The 18068-nt window shown below is 29.7% G+C and overlaps 4 protein-coding genes across 4 annotated transcripts in view; 1 reads left to right on the forward strand and 3 right to left on the reverse strand.

Moving 5' to 3' along the window:
• Positions 1 to 6468, reverse strand: part of LOC117239738 (division abnormally delayed protein) — a 242725-nt gene extending 236257 nt beyond the window's left edge. The window contains exon 1 of the mRNA XM_033505559.1: positions 5568 to 6468. Coding sequence (XP_033361450.1) covers positions 5568 to 5799 — 232 coding nt within the window. The 5' untranslated portion in view covers positions 5800 to 6468. The remainder of the gene's footprint in view (positions 1 to 5567) is intronic.
• Positions 6469 to 6764: 296 nt separating this feature from the next.
• LOC117239737 (DNA replication licensing factor Mcm7) lies at positions 6765 to 10549 on the reverse strand. Its single transcript, XM_033505558.1, has 10 exons — positions 10225 to 10549; positions 9924 to 10132; positions 9269 to 9432; positions 9004 to 9184; positions 8799 to 8936; positions 8520 to 8705; positions 8224 to 8437; positions 7673 to 8150; positions 7403 to 7554; positions 6765 to 7321 (listed from the first exon to the last, which is right to left on the reverse strand). The coding sequence occupies exons 1-10, from the start codon at positions 10262 to 10264 to the stop codon at positions 6906 to 6908; spliced, it is 2178 nt and encodes a 725-aa protein (XP_033361449.1). The 5' UTR covers positions 10265 to 10549; the 3' UTR covers positions 6765 to 6905.
• Positions 10550 to 11305: 756 nt separating this feature from the next.
• On the forward strand, positions 11306 to 13072 carry LOC117239669 (bystin). Its single transcript, XM_033505403.1, has 3 exons — positions 11306 to 11533; positions 11784 to 12715; positions 12783 to 13072. Exons 1-3 carry the CDS (start codon positions 11402 to 11404, stop codon positions 13009 to 13011), a joined length of 1293 nt encoding a protein of 430 aa, XP_033361294.1. The 5' UTR covers positions 11306 to 11401; the 3' UTR covers positions 13012 to 13072.
• A 1368-nt stretch (positions 13073 to 14440) lies between these two features.
• LOC117239674 (ribonuclease H2 subunit B) lies at positions 14441 to 17255 on the reverse strand. The gene is made up of 5 exons (XM_033505410.1): positions 16784 to 17255; positions 16313 to 16551; positions 15901 to 16186; positions 15535 to 15755; positions 14441 to 15457 (listed from the first exon to the last, which is right to left on the reverse strand). Exons 1-5 carry the CDS (start codon positions 16869 to 16871, stop codon positions 15365 to 15367), a joined length of 927 nt encoding a protein of 308 aa, XP_033361301.1. The 5' UTR covers positions 16872 to 17255; the 3' UTR covers positions 14441 to 15364.
• Between the last annotated feature and the right edge of the window lie 813 nt (positions 17256 to 18068).

Here is an 18068-nt window from a genome sequence, read left to right on the forward strand (position 1 = left end):
ATCGTTCGAAATGGCGGAGGCGCCACGAATAGAGATAGAAAAGAAGGAAAAAAGGGAATAAAAGGGACCGACAGTGAGAATGTCTCTCGAATGGTTTACGATGCGTTGTCGTTGTCGTTGTCGTTGTCGGGGTGTGGTGCGGCTCATCGCGAGGCTATGAAACGGCTTCGTTCTCACGGCAAATGCCATACGCTTTTTCCCAGTTTTTCTTTTTACGATACATCTACTTACTTACGTGTCAAACGCAAAATAACATTCCAACTATGTATGTATATGTTTTTAAGTACTCGGTTTTCAAATTCTCTAATTGGCGGACTGAAAATTACAACATGTAATGTAAATCAATGTGTTACTATGTTTCATAAAACGACGTTTTGTATTTGTTTCGTGCGAATCGAAAGTTTAATATATTTTTTGACTTTATAAAAATATGTCTTCATACATAATGAAGCTATAACGTAATTAACTGTGAGAAAAACGACTGATATTTTTGAGAATTAAAATGCCTGACATTTGCAGTATTTACCTCTAACGAAACTTTTATTTGTCGAGTATAATATATTTAATTTTTTTTCATCGATCAATATTGTAATATAAACATAATTAACAATAATTAATAACCTTGCGACCCGCATGAAAGGATGCAATTGGCCATAAATTAGTCGAAGACGCGCAACAGGATTTAATATATAATAATATATAATAATGGTAACACATAGCTTATCATGTAATCGATATATGTGCATTAAAATAATTCGTATTAATTATGATATAAATTGTAAGTTCGGATCGATAGGTACATTTGATATAATTCAAAATAATTAACAGATCAACCTACAAAATTAATGAACGTGACGCTATTATTCATCGGCATTTAATGTTTTGCAAGCTTTAATTTGTTGAAAAAAATATGTATGCGGTAGTCACGTTGCTTCAATATGCTGCGTGCGTAGATATGTGGTAATAATATTAATATTAATATGATGTATTTAATTCTTGACTTAAACAATTCTGATTTTTAAATTGTATAAAAATAATTTCGCTGATTGCGATTCAAAAATAAAGAAAAATCGGAAAATAGAATAAAAGTTATCAATCAAAAATGGCGAAAAATGCGTTAGTTGCACGCTCCGAATGGTTTTAATCAAGAAACGTTCGTTGAAGCTGAATCCTGATTGTGCCATTAATTCGATCAGAGTGAAAGTTTCACGGATTTTTCATACTACATAGGATAACATGAATTATAATAAATATGACATAAAAGAGACTTGATAACTCAGGATTAAAAATAAATAAAAAAATATCAAGATATTTAACCCTTTCGACCGATTGTTTTCTACTTGGATTTTACTATACTTTCTTGTGAAAATCGACTGCTAGAAAGAAATTGAATTATTCGTAGCTACAAATGGGTACAGATCAGTACCTTAAGAGTCACGAGTGCACCAATGCTCGACGGACAATAACGTAACTCGATCCGGGATCGGATGTCAGTGTAAGACAATGCTGATGAGATTCTTTTACTTTTACTTTTTACGTTCTTTCTTTATGAAACATATATCAACGTGCTAGTGATATGCCCGATTAAAATAAGACTAAACAGAAATGACAATGTCGACAATATTCGGGAATAAGAATGAAAACATCTAATGGGATATGTGTGCCCAGTATAGGCACTTCTATGTTCAATAATATAAATAAAAAGATAACAGTTTAAAAACTTTTTTAATGAAAACAGTTACATTATGCTATACATTAAAAAACTGCGATAATAAATTTCAGAGAATTGTTCAATTACGTGTGTAAAAAAAAAATAAGATTTCATTCATTGCAGCTCTGCAACCACATATTCTACCAAAATAAAAATTATCCAGCACATTGTTACGTTGCTTGTTCTCATGATTACTAATCAAATATAATAATATATAGCAGTCAGATTAAGTAATGAAGAATGATATAACGCACATATGTAGCACATATTGTTCCACAGAGGATTGCAAAAATTCACTGGAACGTACATATGTGCCTCAACAGGTCGAAAGGGTTAATGTAGGACAATTTTAATCTGTGAACAAGCGAAAATGAGTTGACTCGTCAGTTATTATCTGATCAATATCTTGGATAGACTAAATTATTTATTTAGGGAACCTCTTATTTACTGATGCATCGCTTCATTTCTATCAAAAACATATTTTATCCTAGTTATTGGATATATAAAACCGATCCAAATAAAATTGAATCACATTAATTTATTTAGGCATATTTGATCACAGCAGAAATTTCGAACTACGAATTAACGCAATTAACAGACTAAAAATCGTTGAAAAATTATAGACATATATAGAAAAGTTCAAAATATTTCATATTTATGTACAATTAATTATATTGAAATGTAATCGTTTGATTATTTAAAAATAATGATAAATTTTAAAGGCAGAAACTCTTTCGATTAACTCTAATTATCAAAGTTTCATCTCATGTTATTTGCGTACATCGTATTGCGTACATCCTTAACAAAATCGTTAAAGTCAAATAAAAATCAGTATCCGAGATTTGAACCGTTAAATAAATAATTCCTATACCTAATCGTTTCTATTTTCATCATAAAGTTGGCTGTGGTTAAGTGTATAATTTTCTGAATACTAACTACTTTTATATTCACTGCAAAGCATGTCATTATAACCCTTTCCATTAATTTCCTTTTTTACTGCTTGCGCTTGTTTAGAGAATGGGAAAATATAAAAAAGAAACCCAAGTATAGTCCTATTTATACTTTTTACAATTTATATAATAGTTTTTTAATAACGGTTTAATAACTCTGTTATGTTTCATATGTAACTATTATAACTGATGATTTTACACTGACTGTTAAATTTAAACGTGGACCATGTGTTTTAAAAGTAACCTAAAAATGTATAGAGGTTACAAGATATTTACTGTAGACATGTATATTTGAAAAATTAGTTACACCATAAATAACTATCTTCAATATAATGTATAATAAGTGTTAAAGATAATATCAGTGAATACCAAGACTTGATAATTAAAAACTTTTATAATCTCTACGAAATATATATATATACACTTGTATTAAATATTTTGTAATTTATATTGTGCATTTTCAATTTAGGTTAGTTCAAGTTCAGGTTTATTTCACTCTGGTTCAGGTTAGTTTTAAGCACAGATCAGTTTTAATTTCATTAGTTTATCAATATAAGCATCGTGACGAAGTCGTGTCTTATTACAATGTTTATGGAATTTCAAAATGTCTCGTATAACAAGGTTTACACATCAGAGCATTTAAATAATACTTTCATGGGCTATAGCAGTCCAATAAGTACATAAAGGAGGCCAGATGTAAGAACACTACACCGTTTCCAAATATCTTAATCTCCACGCGCGACATATGCATCGTTGTAATTAAATTAACCACCGAAAAAGCGGCGAAGTGATTTCGTAAGCGATTTATCGATTTAAATTAAGAACATTAGCGTCATAGCACTCGAATCGGCTACTCTACGCGTAGACGATTATCTCTCTCCATTTTCTCCGGTAGGTGTGATGTACGGCACTTGATGCAGGGAAGTGCATAAAACCGGAAGCTACATCAGCGACCCTTCGGCCTCGATTCGACGAGTGGCTACAGTCGTGTAAAGTGGGTTAGGATACGATAGTCCAGAGAGAGTAATTCGTTCATTCAGCCCTCTGATCGAACAACGTAACACAACGTATCGGAAATCGGCACGCGATCCTTCCCCTAGGTAATATCGTACACGACTTCGCGATCTACTCGTAACACCGATACACAATTTTCTCCAAATATAGTCCGTACCTCAGCCAACACCAATTTACCTCGTGTTAACAATTAACAGTCCACTTCCGGTCTGCTCAAGATTATTCGGGAGAATCTAGATGAATAAACGAGATCCTTAACCACTCACCGCATACTGCGGTATCGGTTTGGTTTACCTTGAATATGGTACGTGCGATTGCGGGATTTGCGTCGATTATGGCCGAAGGTTACTAGCACCTAAATTTTCCAAGTTTGTCGGAATTGAATATACTTTTATAATTAAGATATGGTAGCTCACGAAAGGATTCGGACACTTATAGAAATCTTTCATGAATATCTTATGTGTGTCGTACAAAATCTTTTGAAAAACTGGCGTAATAACCCAAATGTTATGATTATATTCATCAGGTTAAAAATATATTTGAATATATATGTATATAGGTATTACAAGATATTTAGTATAAGTACATATGTAAGTACTTCATAGAAATCACAAAGTATTCAAACTTATCTATTATTATCTTATATACTATTATCCATTATATCAATAAATTCCGATATTCAGTGGTCATCTTCTCACTTATTATGCACTTAAGATGGTTATTCATACTGTATACTAACTATATCTATACATTTTCAGATTGGTTCCAAATACCAATATAACAGAAATGATGAATACTGATGAATCAAAAAAGAATTCTTTTTCCCCTCTCTCTCAGCTACTTTTCACACAACGAAGAGTTAGATAAAATAAAAAGAGTATAACTTGAAATTATCACATTATCCATTTTATTCTCTAGACTTCTAGTTGATAAATTTTAGTTTGTACCGTTCATTACAAAACAGTATGATGAATAAAAAATTTAACACAGCAAAGAAAATATATATTTTACGTTAACATCTTTAAAATAATTCATAAATTATCAAAAAGTCGACACTTCTAAAAAAAATATACAACAGTTATGAAATAATCTGACAGAAAAAATGCCATTTAATGAAACTTTTAACCGCTATATTTTGAAAAATGTTATGCGTTTATTAAATCGGTCATCAATAACCGAATATTTCATTAAATTTAAAAATAAACTGGCATTTATAGCAAATTTTATAATATTAAAAAATATAATATGGAATTTTTTTCTATTTAAACAAAGAAAACAGAAGTTTCTTAAATAACCTAAATATCAACGTGACTTTTAAGAAAGCTGTAAATAGTCGCGCCAAAATCTTCTTTATGAACGGACGTTATTTATCAGGCATATGTCGGTAAAAAACTTAGGATAAAAAATATTTATGATATAAGATTTATTGCTCTCACGACAATTGAAACAGGTTTTTACAAGAAGTACTCGAGTGGTATTTGATGTAACAACATTAAGTGCCGTTTAATATAATGACTTCTCGAGAACTATTAAATAAAACTTCGTAATTAGAGTCAACCGACTATAATCAAGTCTTTCAGTTCATTTCCTTCAACGAATGGCGAAACACCTGCCACTCCATGTTTCGCCCATTTCCGAAATTTCTAGTCAATAGGAACTAATGTGATTCATCGGTGCAACAAGGTTAGCTAATTTAAAATGAATATAGTCCATGTCTCGTACGACTCGACTCAGCTCGATTCGAGTCGATTGGATTCAATATTTCAGCTTCGATAAGATTTTGGCGCGATAAAATTACCAAATCGTAAAGAGAAATTTTAACGCATGGAAATTATCATGAAAGACTAGTTATTATAGGAACTGATTAAACAACATTGAAACCGATCACTTACTTTTCGCACTATTCTCCGTTGCAGGTTCCTTCATAATCACAAGTGTGATATTCTTGCTCTCGAAGAAGGGCCTTACACGCTCACAATCGGTAGACGCGAAGTCGGTATCGTTTTTTGACATTTCACCGAAATACCGTGATCGAGATGACACGAGATCGGTGCAACCGCATAATAATATCACGATCGACACAGGTGCCAGAATCGCACGACGATGCCTCTGAATTATTTTCATTTTGACAAAATGGCCAAATCGGCAGAACAAATCGGTGAAAAAGAGGGAAGAAAGCGAAAGAAAGAGAAACTGAGCGGAAACACAGTGGCGTACAGGGGCTGGTGGTAAGTTCCGTAAATCGTGCTTAAGAGCGTGAAAAGAAGAGAGGAAAGGAGACGAAGCACGAGCAACGAGACAATTCAATTTCTCCTTCTCCTCGTTCGTGGTCGTCGTCGTCGTCGTCGTCGCGTATTTGGTACGATGTGATCGTTCGAAGAGTCATCAACCGCGGAACGAGACGCGGTGGCTTCCCCTTTCCTCTTGGTTCTTCGAATCGGCCGCGCGCTATCAAACGGCACGGCAACAATCACGGGTGTTACTGCGAGATCTCGAGACGCGCGAGACGTGCATTTGGTGTGATCGCGCGATGGACGGACAGACGAGACGATGGCTATAGTAATCACGGCATCCACTGTCGAGATCGCGCAACAACGTGTTACGGCCCGCACACATACACACGCGACCACTCCGGGTACACCACAATAATAAGCACACACATGTACGCACGTTTAACCGCACGCAAGCATGCATGCATGCACTACGCGACACGCTTTCCACGAGTAGCTCGATGCGACTGAACTGAAGTGCCGAGTGTGCCGAGAACCGAGAGCGGCACCGCGTATTCACAATTCGACCGACCGGCACTCTCCCACTACCTACCACACTACATTCCCTCCGATTCGTTCGCTGCTCGCTACCCTCTATGCTCTCTCCCACCTAACTTTCAATCCACACCGAACTACTTGTCCACCTACTTGCTTACTTACCTACCCAAATGGCACTCCTGATACCTTCCGAAGACGTTACGGGCCGCCACCGACTATTGTCTTTGCTCGCCTTATTTTTACGAAATATATACACATCATGCAAAATAGACTATTATATTGATACATATGTTTTAGGTGATGTATAATTAAAAGAATTCATGAATATATAAATAAAATTTATGCCACTAACATACAAAGTTTTCTTATAATGATGAGTGAAAATATATAAGAGTACTTTTCAAAATATAAAAGTATAAAAATAATGTTTAGCGGCATATTAAATCCACACGAAACGAAAATTTAAATAAACGTAATTTGTGTTCTTGTCTGATTTACTTGCCACACATTCAATGCCTCGTATTCTTCGATACAATCGTTAATTTGGTCGGGTTTAAATCCTTTAGTAGTACATCGTTCCAATATATCTGATACTTTAACAGTTTTCATATTGCTTGCTAGTTCTTTAATAAGGTAGAAAATTCGGCTCATTGGGTTTTCTTGGACATTTGTTGATAACGTTTCAGAATAGTTAATAGAATATTTAGACATCTCTATTAATCTATTCGCCTCAATAACATCCGCCTTTTCAACGACATCTGATAATCTTAGACGCGCCAGTGCAGTCGATAGACGTAAAAGCGCTAATAAATTACGTGCAGATGTAAAAGTTTTGTCCTGGCTGTTACGAGCTGCTTTCCTCATTTCCACGTAGGACTCTGGAAATAACAATTGTTCAAAAATATAATTATGCATACTGTGATAAGTATCACATTAGAGAAATTTAATAAAATTCTCACCAACTATATAATCAGTCAATTCTTCTGGAACAACAGGCTGTTTCGTTTTACATACAGTAATATATCTTCTAATTAAATTCATATCCAAAGCTTGCGATTCCATAGGTGGTTGTATGCAATGCTGATGAACGTAAGTTATGTGTTGAGCCATTCTGAAAAAATATATTGATTAAATTATTTTATATTCTCACACTTTTCTACTAGTTGAATAGTAAATCCGTGAAAATTCTGTATATGTAAATAAAAAAATATATTTGTACAAATACTAACTTCAAGTCATTACCGCGATCTGCACGATCCTGAATTAACCATAATAAATCAAATCGTGATAATAAAGCAGCAGGTAATTGAATATTCTGCTCAATTGTTCTTTTTGGGTTATATCTACCATAAGCAGGATTTGCCGCAGCTAATATCGAAACTCTTGCGTTCAAGCGAGTTGTAATTCCTGCTTTGGCAATCGATATAGTTTGTTGTTCCATCACCTCATGAATAGCAGTTCGATCAGCATCTGCCATCTTATCAAATTCGTCGATGCAACAAACACCTTCGTCAGCTAATACCAAAGCTCCTCCTTCGAGCATCATTTGGCCAGTTAAATTATCTTTCATAACTGAAGCAGTTAGACCTACTCCAGAAGATCCTCTACCAGTTGTGTACTGAGATCGAGGAGCTAATCTCGTTATAAACGAAAGTAACTGAGACTTGGCAACTCCAGGATCACCCATTAAACAAATATTAATATTACCTACAAATGATAGATATAATAAAGCGAAAAAAAAAAATATGTATATAAACAATAATCTTAAATGTTAAACAACCTCTAATTTTAATATCCTCTCTTTGTTTATCTGTACCACCAACTAGCAGTAATAACAGCGCTTTTTTAACATCTTCAAGTCCATAAATTTCTGGAGCGATAGAACGAGCTAATTTACCATAAAAATCTTCCTCCACTATTAAGGATAATTCATCGTTTGTTAATACTGCGTTACTATCATCAGCAGTTTGTGAATTAGTGAGACAGACAATTCTCTAAACCATAAAAAATATATATATTTAAGTATGTTAGATATATTACGATATTATAAAATTATTAAAACAATCGATTACATACATGTGCATCTAAATAAGTTTCATTTAGAAGAGCTGCACCCACTCGAACGCTAAAACCAGATTTTATAATAGGTAAAAAAATACCCGTGATAAGTACATGATCCCCAGGTAAACATTTTCTTGTTGTTTCACCTCTGCAGTATATTGTTAATGTTCTTGGAATATGACCCACTGGAACTTGATCGCTCTTAGAATTATTAAAATATGATTACCACAATTATAAAAATTATTACCAAATATTTATGAATATAAAAAACTTATACACATATACAAAACTTACATGTTCTTGTATTTTTATTTCCTGAAATTTCACAAATTTTGATCCTCTTGTTTGCATATCTAACACACCACCAGCTTTATTTATACGACAATCATCACTGGGACATTGTCGTAATGGCATATATTTGAGAGATTGAACCTAAAAGTTTCAATTTTATTAAATTTTTGTTCCATCCTGTAACATAAAAGAATCATTCATTTCTTACTGGTTGGAATGTCTCAGCACCACATTGATCGCATGTATATGTAGCAACAACAAGAAGGGGCATTACATCACTGCATCTTGTTACTATACCTCTCACTGTAACTAGTTTTCCTATTTTGTCAGCTTTTATATCTCTCACAGAATATGCTTTTGCTGTCTCAAAATCCTTGAAATACACTTCACTGAAATGTTCATAAAATTTGTTTGTATTATATAATATTATATATTTATATATAGAGACAAAAATGAATATTAAAATGATATACAAGCGTCTCATAAGTTCTGGGGCATATTTATTTCTCGAATCTCGTTGCTCTCCGTCATGTCTGTTACGACTTTCCATTAATAATCTATGTTCAATATATACATCCAAAGCATCTTTTGGTGGTACAGGTCTTTCTTTTAACTCAGGTAACATCTCTTGAATAAGCTACGTAAATGTAAATACATCTTTTCAATCAATGTAATAAATAACTTCTCAATGCCATATTAAAAAATAAATATATTAACATGTTCACAATGTCCATATGTGATTTATGATATTCCTTAATCAAATATAATAACAGACGATATGATAAACCTGAGACAGGTCCACTCTTTATAAAATAATTTATGAATGAATGACTGAATTATAAGCATTATACACATGTAAGAAATAACTCAATTGAACATTATAATTTAGCAGAATAAAATGAAACATAATTGATTCAATAACAATATAAGGAACGTAATATTCTTTCTGCAAATTCACCAATATATTCTTCTTTATCTTAAATTCCTAAATTTCTAATCATGTTTGTTGATGAATGAACAAGATATGTATCATATATTTGGGTATAAGAGAGAAGTATGTTTCTGTCTTGCATTATGAACATATTAAGATCCCTATATATTATATCCATATTATAAATATAAACTTACCTCCAAAAGTAAATTGACATATCTTCTAGTATTGTTTGCAATAGATATCGCTAATTCATCATCGAAGTCATGTATATCATCTAATTCTATTAGTAAATCTACTTGTTCACGGTGAGCAATATTACTGAGTTGTGTCTTATATTTAAGTGCTTTCTTGCCAGTTTCATTATCTATTGCTACAAAGCTCGTCAAAAAGAGCTTTAATTGTTCTAAAATAACAGAGAAATTAAACAACTTGTTAGATGTGTCTAAATTACGATATATTCTTTTGTAGTGGTTAGTTTATAATATAAATACTCACCCCTAACTTTTGCATAATCCATTGATATTTTTGGTGGCATTGTTTTAAATTTATTTTTACAATTATTTTAAAATTTAATGTAAATATTATCTTTACTTGAACAACTTAGGTTCTGTTAATGCAGTATAAAAACACACACTATTCTTGGAGTAATCTTCCCGCCTAAACCGAACCGAATATTTACTTGACTGTAATATTCACAATTTTCGATATTCGACTGTAACACCGGTAATTTTTTAGAATTCTAAAACATACAAATCTACAACTTCATAATTAAATACGGAATATAACTGCAAATCATTCTTTTACTTAAAAAGTTTTTAACATTTAATCTCTTAAAATTTTATCTTCATAATATATCTTTATGATTATCTTTATAATTATCTGAAAGTTTAACAAAGCTTTATATTTCTGCTTATATTGCTGTTCATAAAGTTTTCTTTCAAAATTTTGCGTAAAGCTTACTAAATATTTAAATTGCATTAATATATTATATCTGAGAGGAAATCTCTCTGATTATATAAAGAATTTAATTAATAACATTTAAAATATTTAAAATGTTCTATTAGGTATAATTTAGATTTTACAGCTTGGATCAAATTTACAATATGGATATTACAGATAAGTCCAACATGAAAAATTCAAATCTCCCCTTAGCAAATCTCTGCACCACGAGCACTACATAAAACAATCTGTTAAAATAGATAAATAATAAAATAGATATATAAATCATATAAAAATAGGATATAAACCAGAGTTACAAATATAGTATGTATATTAATATCACAAGTGAAGTTAAATCTCTTTATCTTTAGTAACGATGTAATTTTATTAAAAATAAAAATTTATTTATTATTCGCATACAATATAATAATGTTTTAGATTATGGTCACGGGATACTTGGGGTCGCATTGATCATTGGTCACTGATTCAATAACGTATATTAAAAAGAAAAAATAAACCAATTATCCAGTTTTACTGATTCACTCTTATTCGATCAAAATAAGATTGCGTTTGCCTGATCATAACCAATCACCGATGTGGCTCCAAAATATCACATTTCCCGCTCCTCGGAAATGACTTCAGTTATTGCTTGGTTCCTATTCTTTATATTTCTATGTTCATGATTTGTGTCACATGTTTTTCTTGATTGTATGAAGTATTGTAAAATAATAAGATGGGCAAAGCAAAAAAAATAAAGGTTTCTAAGCAACCTAAAACAGCCTTAGGTGATCAAATAGAAGAAGAAAAAGCTGTAAAATCGAACAACAGGCGAAAGGTCAGAATTCGCCACGAAGATGATGATAAGGTTAGATTTATATATCTTCATTTTTTTAATACAAAAATTATTTTAATATTTTATTATTGAGTGTGTTATTCTTAAAACACAGTAGCAATTCTGATTGATAAAGTTTAGTCTTTTAGTATAATTTGTCATGGAATAAAATATAATATTTTTAAAATTAATTTACATTTACATCGCTTATATTATAATAAATCATTTTAGATATTTAGTATAAATTAATTTTTAATATATAACTTTGATTGCAACTGTATAGTTTGTGGACCCTGCTCTTACAAAACGAATCTTATCTCAAGCCAGACGACAACAAATGGAAATTGAAGAAGAAAATGGAATTGGACAAAGTGCAAGATCTATAAAGAAACCATTAATAAAACTTGACACTAATGCTGAATTTAGTGATTCAGAGGAAGTATCAAGTGAAGATGAACAGGATACTGTACTGCATTATGAACATTTTGAAATAAATGAAGAAGATGAAAGAGCTATACAAATGTTCATGCCTAAGGATGCTGCCCCTATGAAGACATTAGCTGATATAATATTAGAAAAGTTAACAGAAAAGAAAACAGAAGTTGAAACTCAATTTTCAGATGCAGGCTCAATTCAAATGCAAGAATTAGACCCAAGAGTGAAAGCAATGTATGAAGGTGTTAGAGATGTATTAACAAAATATCGCAGTGGAAAATTACCTAAAGCATTCAAAATTGTTCCTAATTTAAAAAATTGGGAACAAATATTATATATTACTGATCCAACAAAATGGTCAGCTGCAGCAATGTATCAAGCTACTCGACTATTTGCCTCTAATCTCAAAGAAAAAATGGCGCAAAGATTTTATAATTTAATATTATTACCACGAATTAGAGATGACTTAGCAGAATATAAAAGATTAAATTTTCATTTATATCAAGCATTACGGAAAGCACTGTATAAACCTGCTGGTTTCATGAAAGGAATTTTACTTCCACTTTTAGAATCTGGAACCTGTACATTAAGAGAAGCTGTTATTATTGGATCTGTGCTTGCTAAAAATTCAATACCAACTTTACATTCTTCAGCAGCAATATTAAAAATTGCAGAAATGGATTACACTGGAGCTAATAGCATTTTTCTTAGAATATTTTTAGATAAAAAATATGCTCTTCCATATAGGGTTATTGATGCTGTGGTATTTCATTTTCTTAGGTAAAAATTTAAAATTAAGATATAATTTTAGTAATGTTTCAATTTCAGTAATAACATTTATTTTTAGATTCGAAAGAGATCCTAGAGAGCTTCCAGTTTTATGGCATCAGGCATTATTAACTTTTGTACAACGTTATAAGGGTGATATTAGTTCTGAACAAAAAGAAGCTTTATTAGGATTATTAAGGAAACAATCTCATCATACAATTACACCTGAAATAAGAAGAGAATTGCAACATGCTAAATGCAGAGACATAGAAATCACAGAACCTAAATTAGAACCTATGGTTTGCTAGATATTTGTACTTTATTAATTTTGTAAATTAAAACATTAATAGTTATAAAATGAAATTCATCTTTTTTATCATATGTTTCAATCTAACTTCTAACTACTGTTACTATACTTGACATTTGATCCATGAATCTGTACGCTGCTGAAAACAGAGTGCAATAACATGTAAATTATTAATCCTTTCTAAGTTACTTCAGGCAATAAATAAATAAATTTTAGTGCAATCCAATTTTAAGAATCAGAAAAATTTCTAGACAATATATGGTACATTGCAAATTTAATGACGATAATGGAATTGTTGTATATCAAAACAATTGAACATAACAATTATATACATATAATAAAAATGTCAGCTAGTTTGTTATATTATTATATTATGCTATATTAAGCTATGTTCGATTAGAATTACAGAAATACAAAATTTTAGCAACTAATCACGATTACTTTTGATAAACATAGAGTACTCAATAATTATATTGTATTGGGTAATTATAACCATTTTTGATAACAAAAAGTTTATATAACTTACAATATTCCTTGTAAATAAATGTTACATACATAGATATATAAATTCAAACATTTGTAAATAATTAAAAAAAGTAAATAATTTTTCTTACAGATGAATATTTATAATAAGTTATTGAAGATTTTGATATAAATGAAATATTCCGTTATTTTGCTAAATTTTGTATAAAGATGTTCTATAAGTATAAGAAAAGCTACTAAAAAGTTGTAAGAAAAATACAAGATATAAAAGGAATGGTAATGGACTTGCAATTAGTACAAAATAAGAAGAGTTTCATAATTAATGTGATCTATAAAGTGTTAATACCTGATGTCAAAACGTTCATCACTGCTATTAATAAAAAACTAATAATGATTAAAATATGTATTTATTATGTCACAAAGTTTATTTTAATGTGGCTTCACTTTAATGAATCAATCTAAGTATTTTCAATCTCCTAATTTAAGTACTAAGTATCAGTTCATTATGCATATTCATATCTGATTTATCTTTTTTCAAAATACTTAAAAACTCATGTGTGTGAAATCGAACAATACTAATTTCCTAAATATTGTTCACTCCATATTCTTTCTATTTTGACTCTTCAATATTACTTTAAATATCATCTTAACAAAATTTAGTTTGAGACAAGTTAGTATATTAACAAATTAAATTATATCACTTTGTATTAACATAAAGCTTATTAAATACTATTGTTCAAATTAGTATTTATTATTTGAATTTATTGAAATGTTTCTTTTCTTAAAATTTTATGACTTTCTTAGTAACTACAAAATACATGTTAAAATTTTTATTCATTTTTTTTATGATGGAACTTGAAATATCTACATTAATATTAGGCTTTTAATAGAAACAAAAATTGATAATTACATCACATTAACAATATTTTAAATACATATACGATACATTTAATTTTTTAATATTTTACCTTTTTATTAAAAATGACTGATTGATTACAATTATTTTGAGCAGTAAAAATATGCCAAACAAATACAAACGCTTTCAAATATTGACATATTTGACTGTATATGGATATACAAAATATATACAAAAATATTGAACTTTGAGATGTTAAAATCAGATGTTATTTTTGTGCTTGTACTATTAGATTAGTTTTCGAAATTACATGTAGAAACATTCAATAATACAAATTGATGAATGTTGAACAATATTGTACAATTAGATTTTTCAATTATACACAATCTCAAATACGGATTTAAAAATTTAAATAAAAGTTCTGATATTTTGTTATCAATAATGGTAATTAGTATATTTGCTGTAATAACTAATAGATTTTGTTATATTTAAGGCCACCTTCGTGATCCTTGGTAATTGATTCTTCCAGATTGTTTAAGATATTTTACAATGAATTTTTTTCCAATGCGTTATGAATTAGACATCATATAAGTTTAATATTAAATTATCTATTTAAAAGTAATCCATTTTAAATTACTTTTTAATATATTTTTTAATTTAAAAATAATGTATTGTGAACACGACCAATACTTTTACATGTTCAAACTTGCTATTTTCAAAATTTTTATGTTTTTTACAATATATTTTACGTACATCCAAAATTATAATAAGTACTTAAATATTCTATTCCCCAATGTAGAGAGATTGCAACATATATATTAAAAAATATTTAAGAAATTGCTTATTGATTAGAGTTGTCTATTGGTTAAACAATTATTTAAAATATTTCAAGATATTTTTACAATGTTGTGAACCTGGTTCTGAATAACAGTGCTACAACTTGAGTGTATACATATTGCAATATTTGAGATTTCAAAAATTTTTATATATTTAGATTTCTCAAATTACCTAAAATTTATTTTTTCTTAAAGAAGCTAGTAATGCTCTTGGATCCAGCTGCTGCTTTTTGTCTAGCTAATTCTTTCTTACCAATTGTAGCTTTTTGAGGCTATATAAAAAGATACATCATGAAAACCTATGTTATAAACATGCATTGTAAGATACAAGTACCCTTTTTTAAATTACCTTTTCTAATTTAGTTGACTCAGGTGTTTTTGGTTTTAATACTGATTCATTTTCAGTTGTATCTTTCTTAGGTTTCTTTTCTTCAATAGTATCTTTAGGACTATTTAATTTCCGTTTCTTATTTTCTGATTCATCTGCTAAATTTAAATGTTGTGCTAATTTTTTTGATAAATCTTCTTGAAGATACTCTGATACAATGCCATGTGCATATTTTAAATATTCTAAACAAAAAATGAGTATATTAATACCTTTTTCCTAATGCCAACATAAATAGATATTGTTTTATCTCTGAATGTTTATTGAAACAATAATTGAATTTGCTATTTACTAAAATTTTTCATGCATGAAATTTATTTCATATCTTACCCACTTCTGAAGCAGTTTCAAGTTTAGTACTTTTAACATAAGTAGCACTAATAGCACCCTGTGATACATGAATGCCCTTCTGTTTTAATACTTCAATTACTCTTTCCACTTTCTTATGCAACCAGATTAATGCTTTTTCTTCATTAAATTTATAAGCTTGTAAAGATTCATCTCCCTTGCGGTCGGCGACTAGAGTCAGTTTTAAATTCTGACATTGAGTAAGACGAGTCGTTTCTATAAAATCTTCATCCCAAAGACATTGTTCTAATGGTTGTGCTTGTTGTGACTACGAGTGTAATATTTTTACTACTACTTAGAATATTAAACCCATAACAGTCAATTAAATCCCTACATTATGTCACAATAGATTAACATATATAATAATAAGTAAAATATAATAATGGAGATTTACCTTTCTTAAATAAGGTAATATTAAAAATATTGGATCAATAGGAGTAGATAAATGTAACTTTCCATCAGACTTTACATTATCATCTATAAACCATGACCTTTTATTTTCATCAAATGTCAGAACTTCTTGTACTGTTACATTGCCTGGACTAAATACAAACATTGCAGGTTGATTTGTAGCTGGATGTCTTAATTTAATAACATCAGGTACACCACCATCTGTATTATTTAAACTATCACCTGGAAGGCATAGAGATTATGTTGATCTATTTTATGAATATATTATTAAGAAATATAGTATAACTAATGAAACAGTAAGAAATAGGAAAATATTTAAAATTAATAAATAATAGGAAAATATTTATAATTATTAATAAGTTTAATCATCTTGGGTAGTGCTGGTATATGTCTAACGGTTATAAATAATATATAATAGAGAAATTTAAATACGAAATAATTTTTATTTATGCACCTTTCATTAGGAAAACCCATGTATTTGTGCCTGGATGTGAATTTGTTGTTTTAACACATTTTTTTGGTGATGCTTTGGTACGCGGCATATTTACGCGCGTTTTACACAAATCGATATTACGTTAGGTTATTTATTCCTTTCACAGAATTTTCCCCTTGTATTAATGCACATACACACAACAAATTTAGCGATCAGCCATTTTTCGTAGAACCCTCAAATTGTAACGTCTTATTACTAGATAATTGAAATATATTATATTGTGTATCTCTTTTAATAAATAAACAGGTTAAACGCGACATGCCGCCAATGTTGTAGGAAACAACATTTGAAATCTCGATGCGTAGTCGAACATCAGTGAATGGTCGATGATCGGAGTATTAGCAGAAAAGAGGCGTTACCGCGCTAATGAGCCATCTTTTAAAAAAGAAAGATACATGAAAATCGTACTCTAGTGTGAAAGATTTAAACTACACATATGTCATTTTTACTGATATGATATATGTATATTTAATTCCCATGTAGTTTTGTATAAAACACATTTTAATGTTTACATACATAAAAATATATTGATAGTTTAAAAATATAATTTCAATCTATTTTAATTCAATAGCATGATTAACACTATATATTTTATTACGCTTATTATTTTTTCGTATTTGTATGCCTGTATGCATATATATATTAAATTTTACGTACATCGGAATATAACAATTATAAATATCCTCTATCCTATTATGTATATTTCTTTCACAATAGTCATACCGGGTAAATATATCTGTGTAAAAACATCCACACTTAACTAACATAATTTTAATAAATTATATATAAATAATTAAATCAGCGGGTTTCGTTATATTTTATATAGATGATCCGATTAAATGTTTAAATCTTATGTAATACATCAATATTATATTATATAAATACCAGGAAAATCATTTAATTATTTGGATATATAAATTTTAAATTTTTGCAATAAGTAAACTATAAAAGATGTAAATTTGAATATTTTACACTTATAACTTGATACTGGAACTCCTTCTTTGTTGATATTCCCTTACACAGACAAAAATAATATTTAACTGCAAATAAAAATAAAGAAATTTATTAAAATAAATTACATTGCATTCTTCTTTTTGTAAGAGTTGCTAATATAGAATGTACTAAACAAAAAAATTGTGAAAGTCGAATAACCTTCTAAAAATTATCGAAAGAAGTTGTTATAAAATTTCCAATTGAACTATAGTTATTCTATTATTATATGAGTATAAAGAAAATACAACAATAT

Source organism: Bombus vosnesenskii, unplaced genomic scaffold, assembly GCF_011952255.1.
Source record: "Bombus vosnesenskii isolate JDL3184/JDL3185 unplaced genomic scaffold, Bvos_JDL3184-5_v1.1 scf7180000014105, whole genome shotgun sequence".
NCBI lineage: Eukaryota > Metazoa > Arthropoda > Insecta > Hymenoptera > Apidae > Bombus > Bombus vosnesenskii.

Excerpts from the sequence above, each read along its gene's own strand:
- LOC117239737 (XM_033505558.1), bottom strand. The coding sequence starts at position 10,264 with ATGCCACCAAAAATATCAATGGATTATGCAAAAGTTAGGG. Across the intron at positions 10,133-10,224 it reads GGATTATGCAAAAGTTAGGG|AACAATTAAAGCTCTTTTTG; the intron begins GTGAGTATTTAT and ends CTGTTATTTTAG. Across the intron at positions 7,322-7,402 it reads ATTGACTGATTATATAGTTG|AGTCCTACGTGGAAATGAGG; the intron begins GTGAGAATTTTA and ends TGTTATTTCCAG.
- LOC117239674 (XM_033505410.1), bottom strand. The coding sequence starts at position 16,871 with ATGCCGCGTACCAAAGCATCACCAAAAAAATGTGTTAAAACAACAAAT. Across the intron at positions 16,187-16,312 it reads TATTACCTTATTTAAGAAAG|TCACAACAAGCACAACCATT; the intron begins GTAAATCTCCAT and ends TTACACTCGTAG. Across the intron at positions 15,458-15,534 it reads AGTCAACTAAATTAGAAAAG|CCTCAAAAAGCTACAATTGG; the intron begins GTAATTTAAAAA and ends CTTTTTATATAG.
- LOC117239669 (XM_033505403.1), top strand. The coding sequence starts at position 11,402 with ATGGGCAAAGCAAAAAAAATAAAGGTTTCTAAGCAACCTAAAACAGCC. Across the intron at positions 11,534-11,783 it reads GCCACGAAGATGATGATAAG|TTTGTGGACCCTGCTCTTAC; the intron begins GTTAGATTTATA and ends GCAACTGTATAG. Across the intron at positions 12,716-12,782 it reads GTGGTATTTCATTTTCTTAG|ATTCGAAAGAGATCCTAGAG; the intron begins GTAAAAATTTAA and ends ATTTATTTTTAG.